This window comes from Lytechinus pictus, chromosome 10 (genome assembly GCF_037042905.1).
Source record: "Lytechinus pictus isolate F3 Inbred chromosome 10, Lp3.0, whole genome shotgun sequence".
Classification (NCBI taxonomy): domain Eukaryota; kingdom Metazoa; phylum Echinodermata; class Echinoidea; order Temnopleuroida; family Toxopneustidae; genus Lytechinus; species Lytechinus pictus.
In genome coordinates this window covers 32,549,111-32,562,876 of record NC_087254.1, presented here as the reverse complement: position 1 = coordinate 32,562,876, position 13,766 = coordinate 32,549,111, and the positions used below count along the sequence as shown (strand labels likewise).

At 35.9% G+C, this 13,766-nt stretch overlaps 1 protein-coding gene across 1 annotated transcript; it reads left to right on the top strand.

Moving 5' to 3' along the window:
- The first annotated feature begins 148 nt into the window (after positions 1-148).
- LOC129269496 (enoyl-CoA delta isomerase 1, mitochondrial-like) lies at positions 149-12,602 on the top strand. The gene is made up of 8 exons (XM_054907002.2): positions 149-315; positions 2,221-2,352; positions 3,782-3,909; positions 4,426-4,572; positions 5,340-5,438; positions 6,780-6,861; positions 8,813-8,929; positions 10,122-12,602. The coding sequence occupies exons 1-8, from the start codon at positions 291-293 to the stop codon at positions 10,280-10,282; spliced, it is 891 nt and encodes a 296-aa protein (XP_054762977.2). The 5' UTR covers positions 149-290; the 3' UTR covers positions 10,283-12,602.
- The last annotated feature ends 1,164 nt before the right edge of the window (positions 12,603-13,766 follow it).

Genomic DNA, 13,766 nt, shown 5'->3' with positions numbered 1-13,766 from the left:
CAAGCAAAAAAAAAAGGGGGGTTCCGCAACAAAATGGAGGTCAATTTGGCCCCGAAAAATTTGACAAGCAAAAAAAGGGGGCTGGGTTACACTACAATTGGTAATTTTTGGTATATTTCTCAATTTGGCTACATCTACCAAAATTCCCGGGGTGCTGCGGCTGCCTATGGAGTTCACACACGCAGAACCGCCTCGCGCTCGCGTTCTTTCGAGGTTTAGCGCCATCTATCGTTCGACACCACACAACTTTCTGCTTTTGAGTTAACTTGGCAAAACTTCCAATAAAAAACATGTCTTTCCTGTCCCGATTCATCAGTGAGTATGACATATATTACCTTTATAACGTATAGTATTAGATATCTAAAATGTTAGAAATGTTTAAATGAAATATACATGTTCAAGGGCAGGTAAATCCGAGTCGCAACTGTGACTGTAATGTTAGTGATCATTTGTCTGGTCCCACATATTGAGAATGAGATTGATAAAATAGTGAGTGTGAGGCATGAAATTCTGAAAGTCACTGCAAAGTCAAGTGTAGTTGGCTAGGGTCTGTTTTTGTTTGTCCACAGAAGGCAGCAATTTCAGGAACTTAACAATAAATATTTCATAGATTGTCTGAAAGTAAAGGAGACACAGTAAAGATCGAGATCTATTCCGAATCCGATATTCAATTTTGATTGAAATTAAAATGATACTTGATAATGATGGCAGCCGAAGGAATTAGGTTGAACTTTTTTAAATTTAAGCTTATGTTAGGTAACATAAGGAGGCAGCGTAGCTCAGTCGGTTAAAGCGCATGTTTCGGATAAGATTGTAGATCTGAACATGAGGGGTTCGAGTCCCGCTCTTGCCAGAGCGCGTCTAACAAAAAAGTCTGATGCTATAGCGTTGTGTGTTTATAGCTAGACAGCTGGCAGCCGTCTGTTTCGAGGAGTTTTTTAACATTTTTTAATTTTTTTTATTTCTCCTCGTACACAGATGGCTCGCTATCGTGCAGCCACCATTAGGGGACTTGCAATGCAAAATCCTCCCGTCGGGGCTCTTCAATTTTTGTCTTTAATGAATAAAATTTTTGAAAATTAACGCGACCAAAATGCAAATCAATATTCCCTCTTGGCATTAATTGCCAAAAAACAGAGAAAAATCAAGTTAAAAGGAACAAAAACAGTGACTTACCTCGGCTGTCGCGCAAATTCACTTCCCCGTTTTATCCGCTCTTAAGTACATAAACATATGGCCATTGAGTCCCCTGTACAGATCGCGCTAGAATTTCGGTCTCTGTATTTGGTGAGTGAAGCCAACGGAGTTCAGCTGAACAACCAACATAACAGAGACTGAAGCTTTTGGTCTAGTTTATAGCGTGCCTCACCACTGTATTCAGTGCAGGTGCGAATGCAGTTGGAAAACACTCCGTCCATCGGAAAGGACGCAAATGTTGGTCTCTTGTATAGGAGAGTCACAACCTATGCATGTTAAAAACCAATACACTATTCGTCAAAGAGTAGGGTGTTCACCCGGTTTATTGCACCTGCCGGTCCCGGCAAAATTCAGGTCAAGTACCCGTTGCGTTTATGCCCAGGAGGGCCCTGCATCGTATCCAGATCCAGTAACGTAGGACAAAAAAGTGAAACAGCATTTCTACTAAAAAGCATTTTAGTCTTTATTAGCATTATTATCACAGACATTGCTCAAAACTTTAATTTCCTAAATAGTGAAAAATAAGGCTTAAATACCCCATAAAATGTGCCTGGAAATACATGTAGCATATTGGTCCATCTCTATAGGCTATACTGTGTGGGTTAGTGGCTAAAAATAGGCATTTTAAAGTCTTTATGCTGACCTAGACTGTTTGAGCCTCTGTGATGAGCCGTGGAAACTTGTCACATTAATCAACTTGGTTGCCAGAAAATGTGAGGGGTCGCTGCGTTTAACTACATTGTTCATTCAATATAGAAAGAAAATTTGAGGCCACTTCACCTATTGACTTTTTGGACACATGTGTACAGCACTAATCTAGTGCGATTGCCTACTCTACTTATGTTGAGAAAACCAAGATAAAAGTATGACTTTAATTTTCATCTATTTAATATAATGTGTCGGAAACCCATCCTGTTAGTTATACTAGGCCCAGAGAGCTTAATTATGTTGGGCTTCTTGTCCTTGACAAATTACAAAGAAACCTTTTGCTTCTTTTCATTCATTATCTTGTTGTACTTGTAGGACCCTGTGTTCACCAGGCCCAAAGGTCTTTGGTTGCCTCACAGCTTTCCAGGAATGGTGTCCCAGTCAGCCAGACCCTCTCCAGGATGTATAGCAGTGATGATGGACTAGTCAAGGTAGAAAAAGATAAAGGTGGGTCATTTCAAGGTGATTTTCAAGGACAGTTGACCAGACATAGTCCTGCAGCAATGGCTCCTGTGAAAATATGTTTGATGATTATGTGGGTAGGAGGCGCAATCTAATGTGTTGCTGAAAAAAACACTGTTAGATTAGGTTTAGGTTTAGTTTCCAGATTAGCTTAATGTGCAGATTTTCCTGAAACCCCTGTTCTATTATGCCATTTTTCACAATGTGGCAATTTCTCAGGTTACGCAGGATCAAGCAAAATGTAAACTTGCATCAGGAAAGAGCAACAAAAAGTTTATAAAAAAGAACTTACGGTATAGTTCCTTTTCTTGTGTTGCTGTAAGAACATATGATCATTCTGGAAAGACCTAATTCCTATGCCCATCTCAATATTGTTTACATTCTTCTGTTTGCCATACAATTCCAAATTAGCCTTTTTTAATCAGGAAGGTCGGCAAAAACTTTCTTGTCGATCTGAAAAAAAAAAATTATGCCTGCTTTTCCATCGGCACAGAGTTGTTGCCACAATGCTTGTTATTGCAAAAGCTAGTTAGTGTTATAGGCCCATATTCCCTCTGAAGTCAGGACCCCATAACACAAAGGTTAGTGATTAATCACTAAATGAAATGGCCTATGCACATTTTGCTCAGTAGACTGACTAGGAACCAATCAGAAATGCTCTTTTAATAGCGATCAATCCCTAACCTTTGTGTTATGTGGCCCTGGTTTAACTTAGACCATGGTCTAACTCTCTGCTGATATTATGCCAAGTTGACTCAAAAGTTTGTTTGCAATGTTTGTTTTTTATGTTTACTTTTCTGTTTCAGGGGCCGCAGAATGGTTTTCAAAGTGGGGGGCTCACCATGCAAAAAATCACAATCATATGGTCATTTTTACGTTCTTGTACACGGTTTTGAAAAAAAAAAATGTGGGGGGCATGGCCCACCCCCCTGCTTCCGCGGCCCCTGTGTTTCCTCATTCTTTAATGGTGTGGAAAACATTTTTAGTTATCTTTTCCTGACAACTTTAGACCAGAGTTTATATTAAACCCAAGTTCAGAATACTGGCCATAATCTTCTACTGTATCTCCTGTCTGTCATATCCACAATGCAGCATTTTGTACAGGAAGGCCCATATTCTGAACCCATGTTTAAATTAAACCCTGGTTTAAAGTTGTAGTTTAACTATAGAGAGCCAATCGGCCTAATGACACTCAAATCATTTATAACTGTCTCAGAATGATAACTGAAATATATTCTTCATTATGAAAGCAAAGGGCAACAAAATAGTAAATGTAAGAAGCAGAATTATTTGGTTTTTGGGGTTAGACCATGGTCTAAGTTAAACCTGACTTCAGAATACCGGCCAATATGTTGTTAACATTGTTTTCTTCCACGTGTGAACAAACCCTATCAAAGTATTTCATTTATTTCAGGTTATGCTGTCTTGTCAATGAATCGTGCCCCTGTAAATAGTCTGAACACAGTATTCCTTCAAGAACTCAAAGCTGCCATTGATGATCTTGAGGAAGACCATCATATGCAGGGTCTGATCATTACATCAGTGAGTTCATACCTTCACTTCTTTGTTGTTGAAAAACGTTCTAATTCTAAAAAAAAGATGTGTATAGGATGTGTACTTTGAGGGCTTATTGGAAAAGATGAAACTATAGATAATAATGAAAGATCATTTGCTTTTGCATGCCCTACTTTGTGGAATAGCCTTCCTGAAGATATAAAAAAAATGTACCTCTGTCGAAACTTTCAAAATTCTTCTAGAAACTTTTTTATTTAACTCTTAGCTCTTTATGCGCCTTGAGCACTCTTCAGAGTGGATTTGGTGCTTTATAATTCACATTATTATTCTTATTAATGATCAATCATTTTACCCTGATAAGGAAGTTATTTGTATGCTCAAAAAGTTTGATCTTTTGTAGTGCAGGAGAATATACACACAATTCCTGCGCTTTACACATTTATGCCATTACCATTATCAACATTAATGTGCGAGATATCTAGGAGCTATATAGCACAACTTGTACAATAATAACCTCTGTAACATCCCCCGACCCCCATCCAGGGATGTCCAAAGATCTTCTCAGCAGGTCTTGATATCACAGAGATGTACCAAGCTCCTCCAGAATCAACAGATCGCTTCTGGCGTAGCCTTCAAGATTTCTGGCTGACACTCTATAACAGCAGATTAGCAACAATCGCTGCAGTCACGGTATGATGAGCTCCTATACTATTGGGCATAACTTCTCTGTGTGGGGGCCATTTCTTGGCATTGTTAATTACAATTCTTCTTTAATTGTGCTAATGATAATATACGGAGGTTATTTTGCTCCTAACTGATGCTGTTTTGGTCATTGGGCAAAGTATCCCCCAGCCCTTTGTATCTTACCCTCTGTTTCGTACTTTTTGTTTTGAAAAATCATTTTCCAATTTTAATTCAGTTTTTAAAGGAGGAAGTGTTTAGGAATAGAAGCGTTATAGTAGCGTTTGAACTGGATTTCAGGTAATGTTAAGTTTGGTTAGCCTCTGGTGAACATGATTTCATTTGAGTATACTGGTACTACATATTTTCCAGAAATCGTAGTCCAAGTTATTGTGGGCATGGAGCTCAACTAGCCAAAGACACAAGAGAGCATTGGGAGGATGGAGAGAAACAAAAATGATAAAATGTATTGGATTTAGGTTACATGGGAGAAATGATAGTGCCAATGTGTTTTTAAAACTTTGACCTGTCCGATTGTGAGGTATAAAAAGAATTGATAAATTTAAATGTAGTCGGTAGTGCAATTGAAAGCATATTCCAGGGTATTACTTGTAATTGTCAAATTTTATGTAAAAAAATACAATGCAATGTTTGATTTGTGGTTCCTTTTTCCCCTCCGTTTTTTTTTTTTTTTTTTTTTTTTTTTTTTGGGGGGGGGGGGGGCAAGCCCTTCCCTCCATATTATGTCAATATACCATTCTCATTGTTTTGTGTAGGGTCATTCCCCTGCTGGAGGATGTGCAATAGCTATGTCATGTGACCATCGGATAATGGCTGACGGACCTTTCACTATGGGCCTCAATGAAGTACACTTGGTAAGTTTCCTTTCTTTCCATCTTGCCCAAATAGTGACTGAGAACAGATTTTTATATTTGTGCTAGATTTCCTTTAAGTATATTTGTGAGAGGATAAGCATTGAACTATTAAGCAGTCATGGGGATTAGAAATCAGCTACAACTATGTCGTACAGATGTTATTAGTCCTTTTGTTCTGGGACCCCATCTCCCATGCATACAGAGGCCTGCTATTCTCACCCAAACATTTAAGTAGGCCTGAAGAACATTTTGCTTATTTCCAGAATACCTTGAAAAATCTTCTCCATACCAAAAATTTTGTGTTTATTTTGATGTTCATTCTCCAGCAGTATATTCCCATTTCTTTAAAAGGAATAAAATTGTTTCAATCAGTCTTCAGTCCTGGAATGTTTATGTTCAACAATTTGCTCAATAAATTAGGTGACGTGGAAGGGGTTGGATAAATAAAAATGGAGATGTACTTCAGGGTTTACCAGATAACCACTTGGTGATTTCAATTTCTTTGTTTAGTGTGGATTTCAACAAGAATTAAACATTCATGAATAGGTTTTTACAATCATTGAGTTTGCTTGTATGTAAACAAACATTTTCATGTGCCTTAATATTTCAATTCGATATATTTCACATTTGCATAAAAAGACAATATATACAATTACAGTGATAAAATAGGCATATTACACACAGGATTACACAAAATACAGAGAATACCAATGTGTGGAATTGAACAAAGGCCAACGGCCCATCAAAGGCAAAACAAAACGGTTGTGAACAGACAAAAAGTGTTAAAAACAGAACTAACCTAGGCAAAAACACAAAAAGCTAGAATCATCAAAACGGCTTAAGAAACAAAAAGTTTATGAGAACATTTTCTATAAGTTCGTTTAAATGAGTTGAGTGAAGGGCAAGATTTGAGATCATTGGGTAAACTATTCCAGAGAGTAGGTCCAATATATTCGATTGTAGTTCGTGAGAAATTATATTTGAAATTAGGCAAATAAAAGTTTTCAGACTGTCTGGTAATGTAATTACTAACAGATTTGTTTTTTTACAAAAAAATCATCATAGAAAAGGAAAGAGAATTGTCGAGAAATAAGTGCATGAAAATTGCAATTTGATAGTTCTTTATATTACTGATAGAGAGTAAATTAATTTTTTGTTTACGATGGTTGTGTATTGGTAATTGGTTCTTGGGGAGGAATTGGTAATAACTTGTATTGCACATTTCCATGAAATGATTATTCGGCTTAGATGAACTATTTCACAATTACCCCAGAGTATATTACAATAATTACAATAATATCATGAAAATATACATGTATGGTGGTTGTTTATTTCATGCAGGGTATTGTGGCACCATTTTGGTTTAAAGATACAATGCAGAATACGATTGGCCAAAGGGAAACAGAGAGGGCGCTTGGACTTGGTAAGCTCAATTTTAATATTTGCCCATCAAGATGTTCTTTGATTATTGAGAATACTATTTCTTTTGGTCATCAAATGATTTTTGAGATGTGATTTAGACTGATGTAAAAAAAAAAAAAAGGCAAAAGGGCAGTGACCAATAGAGGTCATTGTTGCATGCTCATTTTGTTCAGGATATTGATCAGGGCCCTGTCTTACAAAGAGTTATGATTGATCCAATCAATCGTAACTCTATGGAAATCCATCAGTGTCATAATTTTTTCTACATGAAATTTGCAAGAAATCAATGAATTTATGGATATACATTCATATCTAGAATTTTGTTTTAAATGAACATGCATTTTATATGTTGACTTTGCTGGCTTTCCATAATTGCGATTGATTGGATTAATCGCAACTCTTTATAAGACAGGGCCCAGTAATCAATCAGAATCATGTTTCATAGTAGCAGTCGATCACAATTCTTTGTGTTACAGGGCCTTGGTGACCGGTTAGCTGTACTACACTTGAGCATGTGACTTACTTATTTCTAAGTGAACAGAAAAATTCTTTGCATGAAGAAGAGTGAAAATTGTGTGATTGTTTTCTGATTATTGTTGACCTTAATTGTTTTGTCAATTGATTTGTCAATTGATATCAACAATGTTTTGACAAGTGATCACATCCATAATGCCAACTCCCTTGATCAATTTAAGAATTTGCTAACGACCCACCCTTTTAACCCTAAAATGGCCGGGGGGGGTTGAATCAACCCCCCCTCAACATTTTCTGCGATCATTCCGCCGCGCGAAATTTTTTGACCGCGCCACTGGCAGAGTTTATACTTTTAAGTCTTGCGCATCTTTTGAGACCAAATTTACGACGCCCGGGTACGCGGTTCTAAAATTACGCAACATTTTGTAAGTGCATGTCAGACCAAAAATTGCTCCAAAACGTGATTTTGTGTGCAAAGTCAATGCAAATTGAGTTTCCTCATCTTATTCATAAAGATATGATTATTTTTACTTTAAACAGCTGAAAGCAATTGATTTTAGCACAATTATGCTTTAAAAAGGTTGTGCAATAAATCTGGTGAAAAAAACAAAGAAAAACAAAAGGTTGAAAAACAAAGAAATACATAAGAAATTCATAAAACAATAAAATACATAAGAAATTGATTTCCAAACCGAAGTTTTTTTCAATTGCCATTGTTAAGAATGCTACAAAGAATATTTTTACCAAAAATCATCATTCTAGGAGCTTTATTTAGTGAATTAGAGCAAAAAGTATGATTTATGCATAAATTAGCATAATTAATTCATATAAAATAAAATCTCTTTATTTTTGAAAATTTTACCATACAGCCTTGTAGATTACATCGCACACTACCAGCGTGCAAATTTTTGCGGCGCTCGCGCGATCGGCGGCCGAGATCTCAGGGGGGGGTTGAATCAACCCCCCCCCGGCCACAGAACAGCCAAAAAAGCCCGGCCTAGTTAGGGTTAAAGGTAAAAGAAAGTAGTTGCAGCAAATAATTATTTCTTGAGAAAGCCTTTAAAATCAAGGTTAATTGCCACAATATTATCATTGATCTAAATCTGGTACATTGAAATACTGACATTTTATGGTATCATTTCTCTGCAACTACACATTTTGTCCAGGAGTCATTTGGCACATATTTCTTATTTATGCATACAAACACTTGGGTGGCCATTTTAACCCATTTTGGAATTGTCACCACTGGCATGTCACAACTGGCATTTATCTTTAATGTCTAAATATATTTATGAAGACTACATTTTTATTTACCCCGGTTATTTACAGTTGATAGGCAGAAAACTGAGTGATTAAAAACACTGGTATTAAGTGCCTTTATAATATTTATCATTATTATAAGATATGTTATGAAATGCAAAAATAAACCAAATAGAACATAATACCTTTCCATTTTCTTTTGATCCTTTACCTCTCAGGTCTGTTGTACAAGCCTGATGAAGCCCTCGGGGTTGGTCTAGTAGATGAAGTTGTACCTCTTGAGAATGTTGTAGACAGAGCACGAGAAGAAATCCAGAAATGGATAAAAATACCAGGTATGGAGGCGCGATAGCTCAGTCGGTAGAGCGGGGGTTTCACATTTTGGTGACTTGGGTTTGATTCCCACTTTGGTAAGGCATTAATCCACATTACCAGGTCCCTCAGAGAGGACCTTAAGATGTCGGTCCTCTGGTTGCTTGCTTACAAGCATTCATGCTTTCCTAGCAATCAGGTAATAAATCACCACCACTTACCATTACCATTTACATTAGAGGCTATGGTCAGTCTTATCTAGTCTTGGATTTAATCAGTAATGCAAGCTAGCTGTACTCTGCCATACTGCCTATGTTGCCTGTTTCATCATTCAAAGTTAAATGAAAGTATTTGCAGTAAACACCGATTTCACAAGAAGGTCTGTAAAACCAAGATCAATCGTAACTATATCATTGCGGATCTATTTCTGGTACAGTTAAATAAAATGAACTTTGTGAAAACATAGAGTCTAAGCTGAAAAGCGCTCACACTGTAGATCGCAGACACTGATAAGAACATGCGGGACAGTGTATGATTAGTGATTGGAAAAATACCTGACATTTGGCTTCAATTTCATGCGTATTCTCCTTCTCAGAAATTACACAATTTCTTCCAGAACCCCCTCTTGTTTGTAAACAGACACCTTTGTATTCATTTTAGTTGATTCTGATGAACTCATTTTGAAATCGTTGCCACAACTTGCATTTATCTTTAACTTTATTAATGCCTCAAAGATTATAGCTTTTTACTGAACTAAAATGAAAATCAGTTATGCATTTTACCATTAACAGGCATGATATTCTCCCGATTAAAATTTGAATTCCATTTTTTTTTTTTTTTTTTTTTTCAGATTTTTTTTTACACGAAATCCTTTGCCCAAGAACATTCTCATGCTGTTTTTTACTGCCTTTAAGTCAAATGTGACTATCATGCAGACTCACCCTGAAAAATAGTAACTGTCGATTTCTTTACTATGCAAGAGCTTGTAACTCAGACCGGGATGCCTTGGACTTTGGCGGTGACTTAGCGACCCTTGGCTGTTTTTCAGATTTTTTTCAGAGGGGAATATCATGCCTGCATTAACTATGAAAAGGGAATTTTTGATTCTATAAGTTTCTTTCAGTTTGGGTTTTTTTTTTTTTAGTATGATAAAATCTCACATGAATTGATCATTTTTCTCTTTGGATTTGCTCTTTTTTCACACCCTTCGTGCAGGTATAGCTAGGATGGCTTCTAAGCGTATGATCCGTGAACACACCCTCACCAAACTCCTAGACACCAGAGAGTCAGACATTGACATGTTCACAAGTTTCATCCAGACAGCTCCGGTACAGAAACATCTTGGACGATACCTAGAAAACCTCAGGAAAAAGTAGATTAGAATTTTTACAAATTAATTAACCCTTTGGAGACTGGCTAATTACTATTATGCTACGCATTTTCCATAGACCTCACGCTGCATATATGTAAGCTCGGTCTTTGATGGGTTAATTTTTTTTTCATTACATTTTTTCTCAAATGTATGTTTCAACTCTTAATTGGAAAGGGCCCGGTGACAATCCAGACAATTGAGCATTGGATTTCTGTTCAATTTGGTTGATTTATTTCTTCTTGTCAAGTATTTTAAACATTACATTATATACATGTGCAAAGAAGTAAATACAAACAAAGAACACAAAACTAGAAAAAAATATTAAAACTTATACAGGGTAGTTCCCAGCCAAAGAAAGAAAATTTTGACAAACATTGAGAAATACAAACCATGCAAATAAAATAAGTTGTAATCCCAACAACTCATCACACTATCAAGCACCAACAATAAATAAGAGGGGGGGGGGATGTGGTAAATGTAAGCACAATGAGAGTAAGCTACTTTGAATATTGGTCAATATATATCTCCTTAATTGTTTGCCCAAATCATTAACACAAAGCATCATTAAGATAGGCACTGAGGATAGATTTAGTGATCAGCAAACATTTTGAAAGGTCTTTGGTTTGAAAGCATCCTTGAGAATCGGTTCAACAAATTTCAGAAAACTTCATGTCATAGCAATGGCAAGACAAATTGCTTTACTTGTTTAAGAATGTGGTTTACATGCATCAACTTTCGAAAACATATCCTAATGTTGCATTGACAAACACAACCTTCACATCGATTTCATTATGTTGTCAGAATTTGTGTCACATGATCACGAGTATCCATGCAACTTTGAACAGATCTTTTTTTACTTTAACTTTTAACCTTAATCTTATTTTTCTATATAGTTGGACTTTTTTTAGACTGGGGTGACCCCCCCCCCCAAGAAAAAAACACCAAACAAACAAAACAAAATGCAACCCCTTGCAACATGAAGATCATTTTCCATTTACATTGCATGCTAAATGATGCTTAGCTTTTGTGATGCCATGTCTGATAATGCTGTGGAACTCTAAAACATGGAACATTCCTAGCGAAAAGACTCAGTTCTTTTTCCATTACCTAAAAAAGGAGTCCAAGCTATTTTGTTTTGTACGGATTGGGGAATTCCCCCCACCCCCATTTTTTTCCTTTTATTTTTTAAGGGAGGGGGAATAGTTCATATCAGCTTTCCATTTATGGTATGAAAAACCTAACAAAAGCAAAAAAGCTAAAATGTGGATATAGAAAAGGAAATGTGGTTTTTATTGGTGATAAATTGATGAGAAGTAATAAAACTTTTTATTATTGGATCTGGTAAGTTTCACCTGATTCTTAGGCTTGAACATTAAATAAAGAAGGAAAATTGTGATTGACATTTGGAATAAATCATCAAAAATCACAATATTTACAAAGGATTTTCATGATTAAAACATTGTATAATCGTGGAGCATGAAAAGAAGAATGTAAAAAGCAGTTTATATTCAAACATGCTTTTAAGAAGGAAGCTCTGAGACAGAAAAAAGACTGATGTAATAAATGATTAAAAAAATAAACAGCAGGAGATAGGCCGTGGTTTAACTGTGTTAAACCTATGGGAAGCCAAAAGGTAAAAATTTGGTTTACTATTCTCTTTCCTAATTCTGTGATGGTTCCCAGACAATTAAGAACTATTTTAGTGTCTAATGAACTGAACATTCAAATCTAATGTTAGAGAATCATGTGATAAATGGCTATCCATGTTAAACCACAACTTTAGACCAGAGTTTATAAATCAACTCTGACTTTAGACTATGACTTTTGTGTCAAGAGGGCGGCCACAGTACATTGCTGAACCTAGTCTCTTAATTCAGACTGCTAATGAACAATCCAATATATCCAGTGGGTTTATACCTGCAAACTACCTCTATGGCACATGTTTGAACTAATAAAAGGGATGATATGTACATTTCCCACAAGATAGGGAAAACCAAAGGAATTTTGCTTATGCCTATGAATTATTTATCATCATAAAGATTGTGCAACAGGGCATTTATTGAGATAATGAGATTAAATATATGGAACATGTTATTGATATGATAATGTAATTGATGTATCATAACAGAATATTTCATAGTGGTATTCAAGGTGAAAGTTTAATTTCAAAATGGGGAGTAGAAAATTGATGTTGAGATGAGCATAACATTTCTGAAATATATATATTTCGTGGCTTTATTGTGGTTTTGAAGATTAAATGTGGCCATTTATCATTGTAAATGTATGACAACAGGCCAATTTAATTAAATGATTTATTGAAAAGCAATGCTGTTATTTTATTTGTTTATCTTCATGAATGTGTAGATATTATATGATTTGTACTAAGTGTTGTTGACAAAAATTGATATTTGCAATTATTAATCATTAAAAAATGAATTTTCACCACCTGATGGTACAAATGATAATAACATGCAGCATTTATAAGGCGCCAATTGTCTACTTGCCTATTCAGTAGCGCACTATATATTACCCTGGATATACCTACAGGCACTTGTGCATTAAAGGAATCAATCCTGCCAGGTACCCATTTACCTCACCTTGGTTAAGTGCAGCGCAATGTGTATCAGTTTCTTGCTGAAGGAAATTATGTGATGGCTTGGAATCGAACCCATGGCCCTCCGTTTAAAAGTCCAGAGACTAATCCACTGGGTCTCAACCCTCCACAATCTGTTAGCCTGCATGGTTATCACCAAACTTGAGGGGTCAAATTCATTGATTAGTTGATTGATTGATGGGTTGATTGAATCATGATTTGCTTGATTGGTTGATTGATTCAGGAAGCGATTGATTGATTGATTGATTGATTGATGAATTAATTGATTGGTTGATTGATTCATGAAGCAATTGATTGATGAATTCATTGAATCGTTGATTGATTCATGAATTTTGTTTGAGTGTGGATTGCTTTCTAAAACAAGGGAACATATTCAACTATATCATAAGATCGGTAGACTGATTCATCCTGGAATAGCTTTGAAGCTGCTGAAACTGATTATTATTTATCAAGGTTCAAGACCAAAGTAAAAACACACATAGCTTACATACATGCCAATGGTTGACACAAACATTAAAAGGATCGTGTGATTAACACATGAATTGAATATGGCACTTAAAACTCAATGACACAAGTGAAGTCGCAATCAGGTATTGGCTGTTCTGCCATTCACCATGTCAATTCATATTTATTTACTTCATAACACAACAATGCTTTACAAAACACTTGCAGCAACACTGGGCATTATTGTAATTTAATAATTGATTTTGAAATAACCCAAAATTAATTGTCACTGTGATTAGAAATAGACATGCCACAGTAAAAGAATGCAAATTAGGGGGTATATTATAGGATTGTTTATCGAATTACAAACAAACAACATGAAATTAGGGATTACAGTTTTAGTTATTGTGGGTCTATGCATTCGACTTTC

What these genes read in the sequence shown, in the direction of transcription:
- LOC129269496 (XM_054907002.2), top strand. Translation starts at nt 291, where the DNA reads ATGTCTTTCCTGTCCCGATTCATCA. An exon ending in TTTCCTGTCCCGATTCATCA is followed by an intron (nt 316 to 2,220) that starts GTGAGTATGACA and finishes TTGTACTTGTAG; the next exon opens with GACCCTGTGTTCACCAGGCC. An exon ending in CAAGGTAGAAAAAGATAAAG is followed by an intron (nt 2,353 to 3,781) that starts GTGGGTCATTTC and finishes CATTTATTTCAG; the next exon opens with GTTATGCTGTCTTGTCAATG.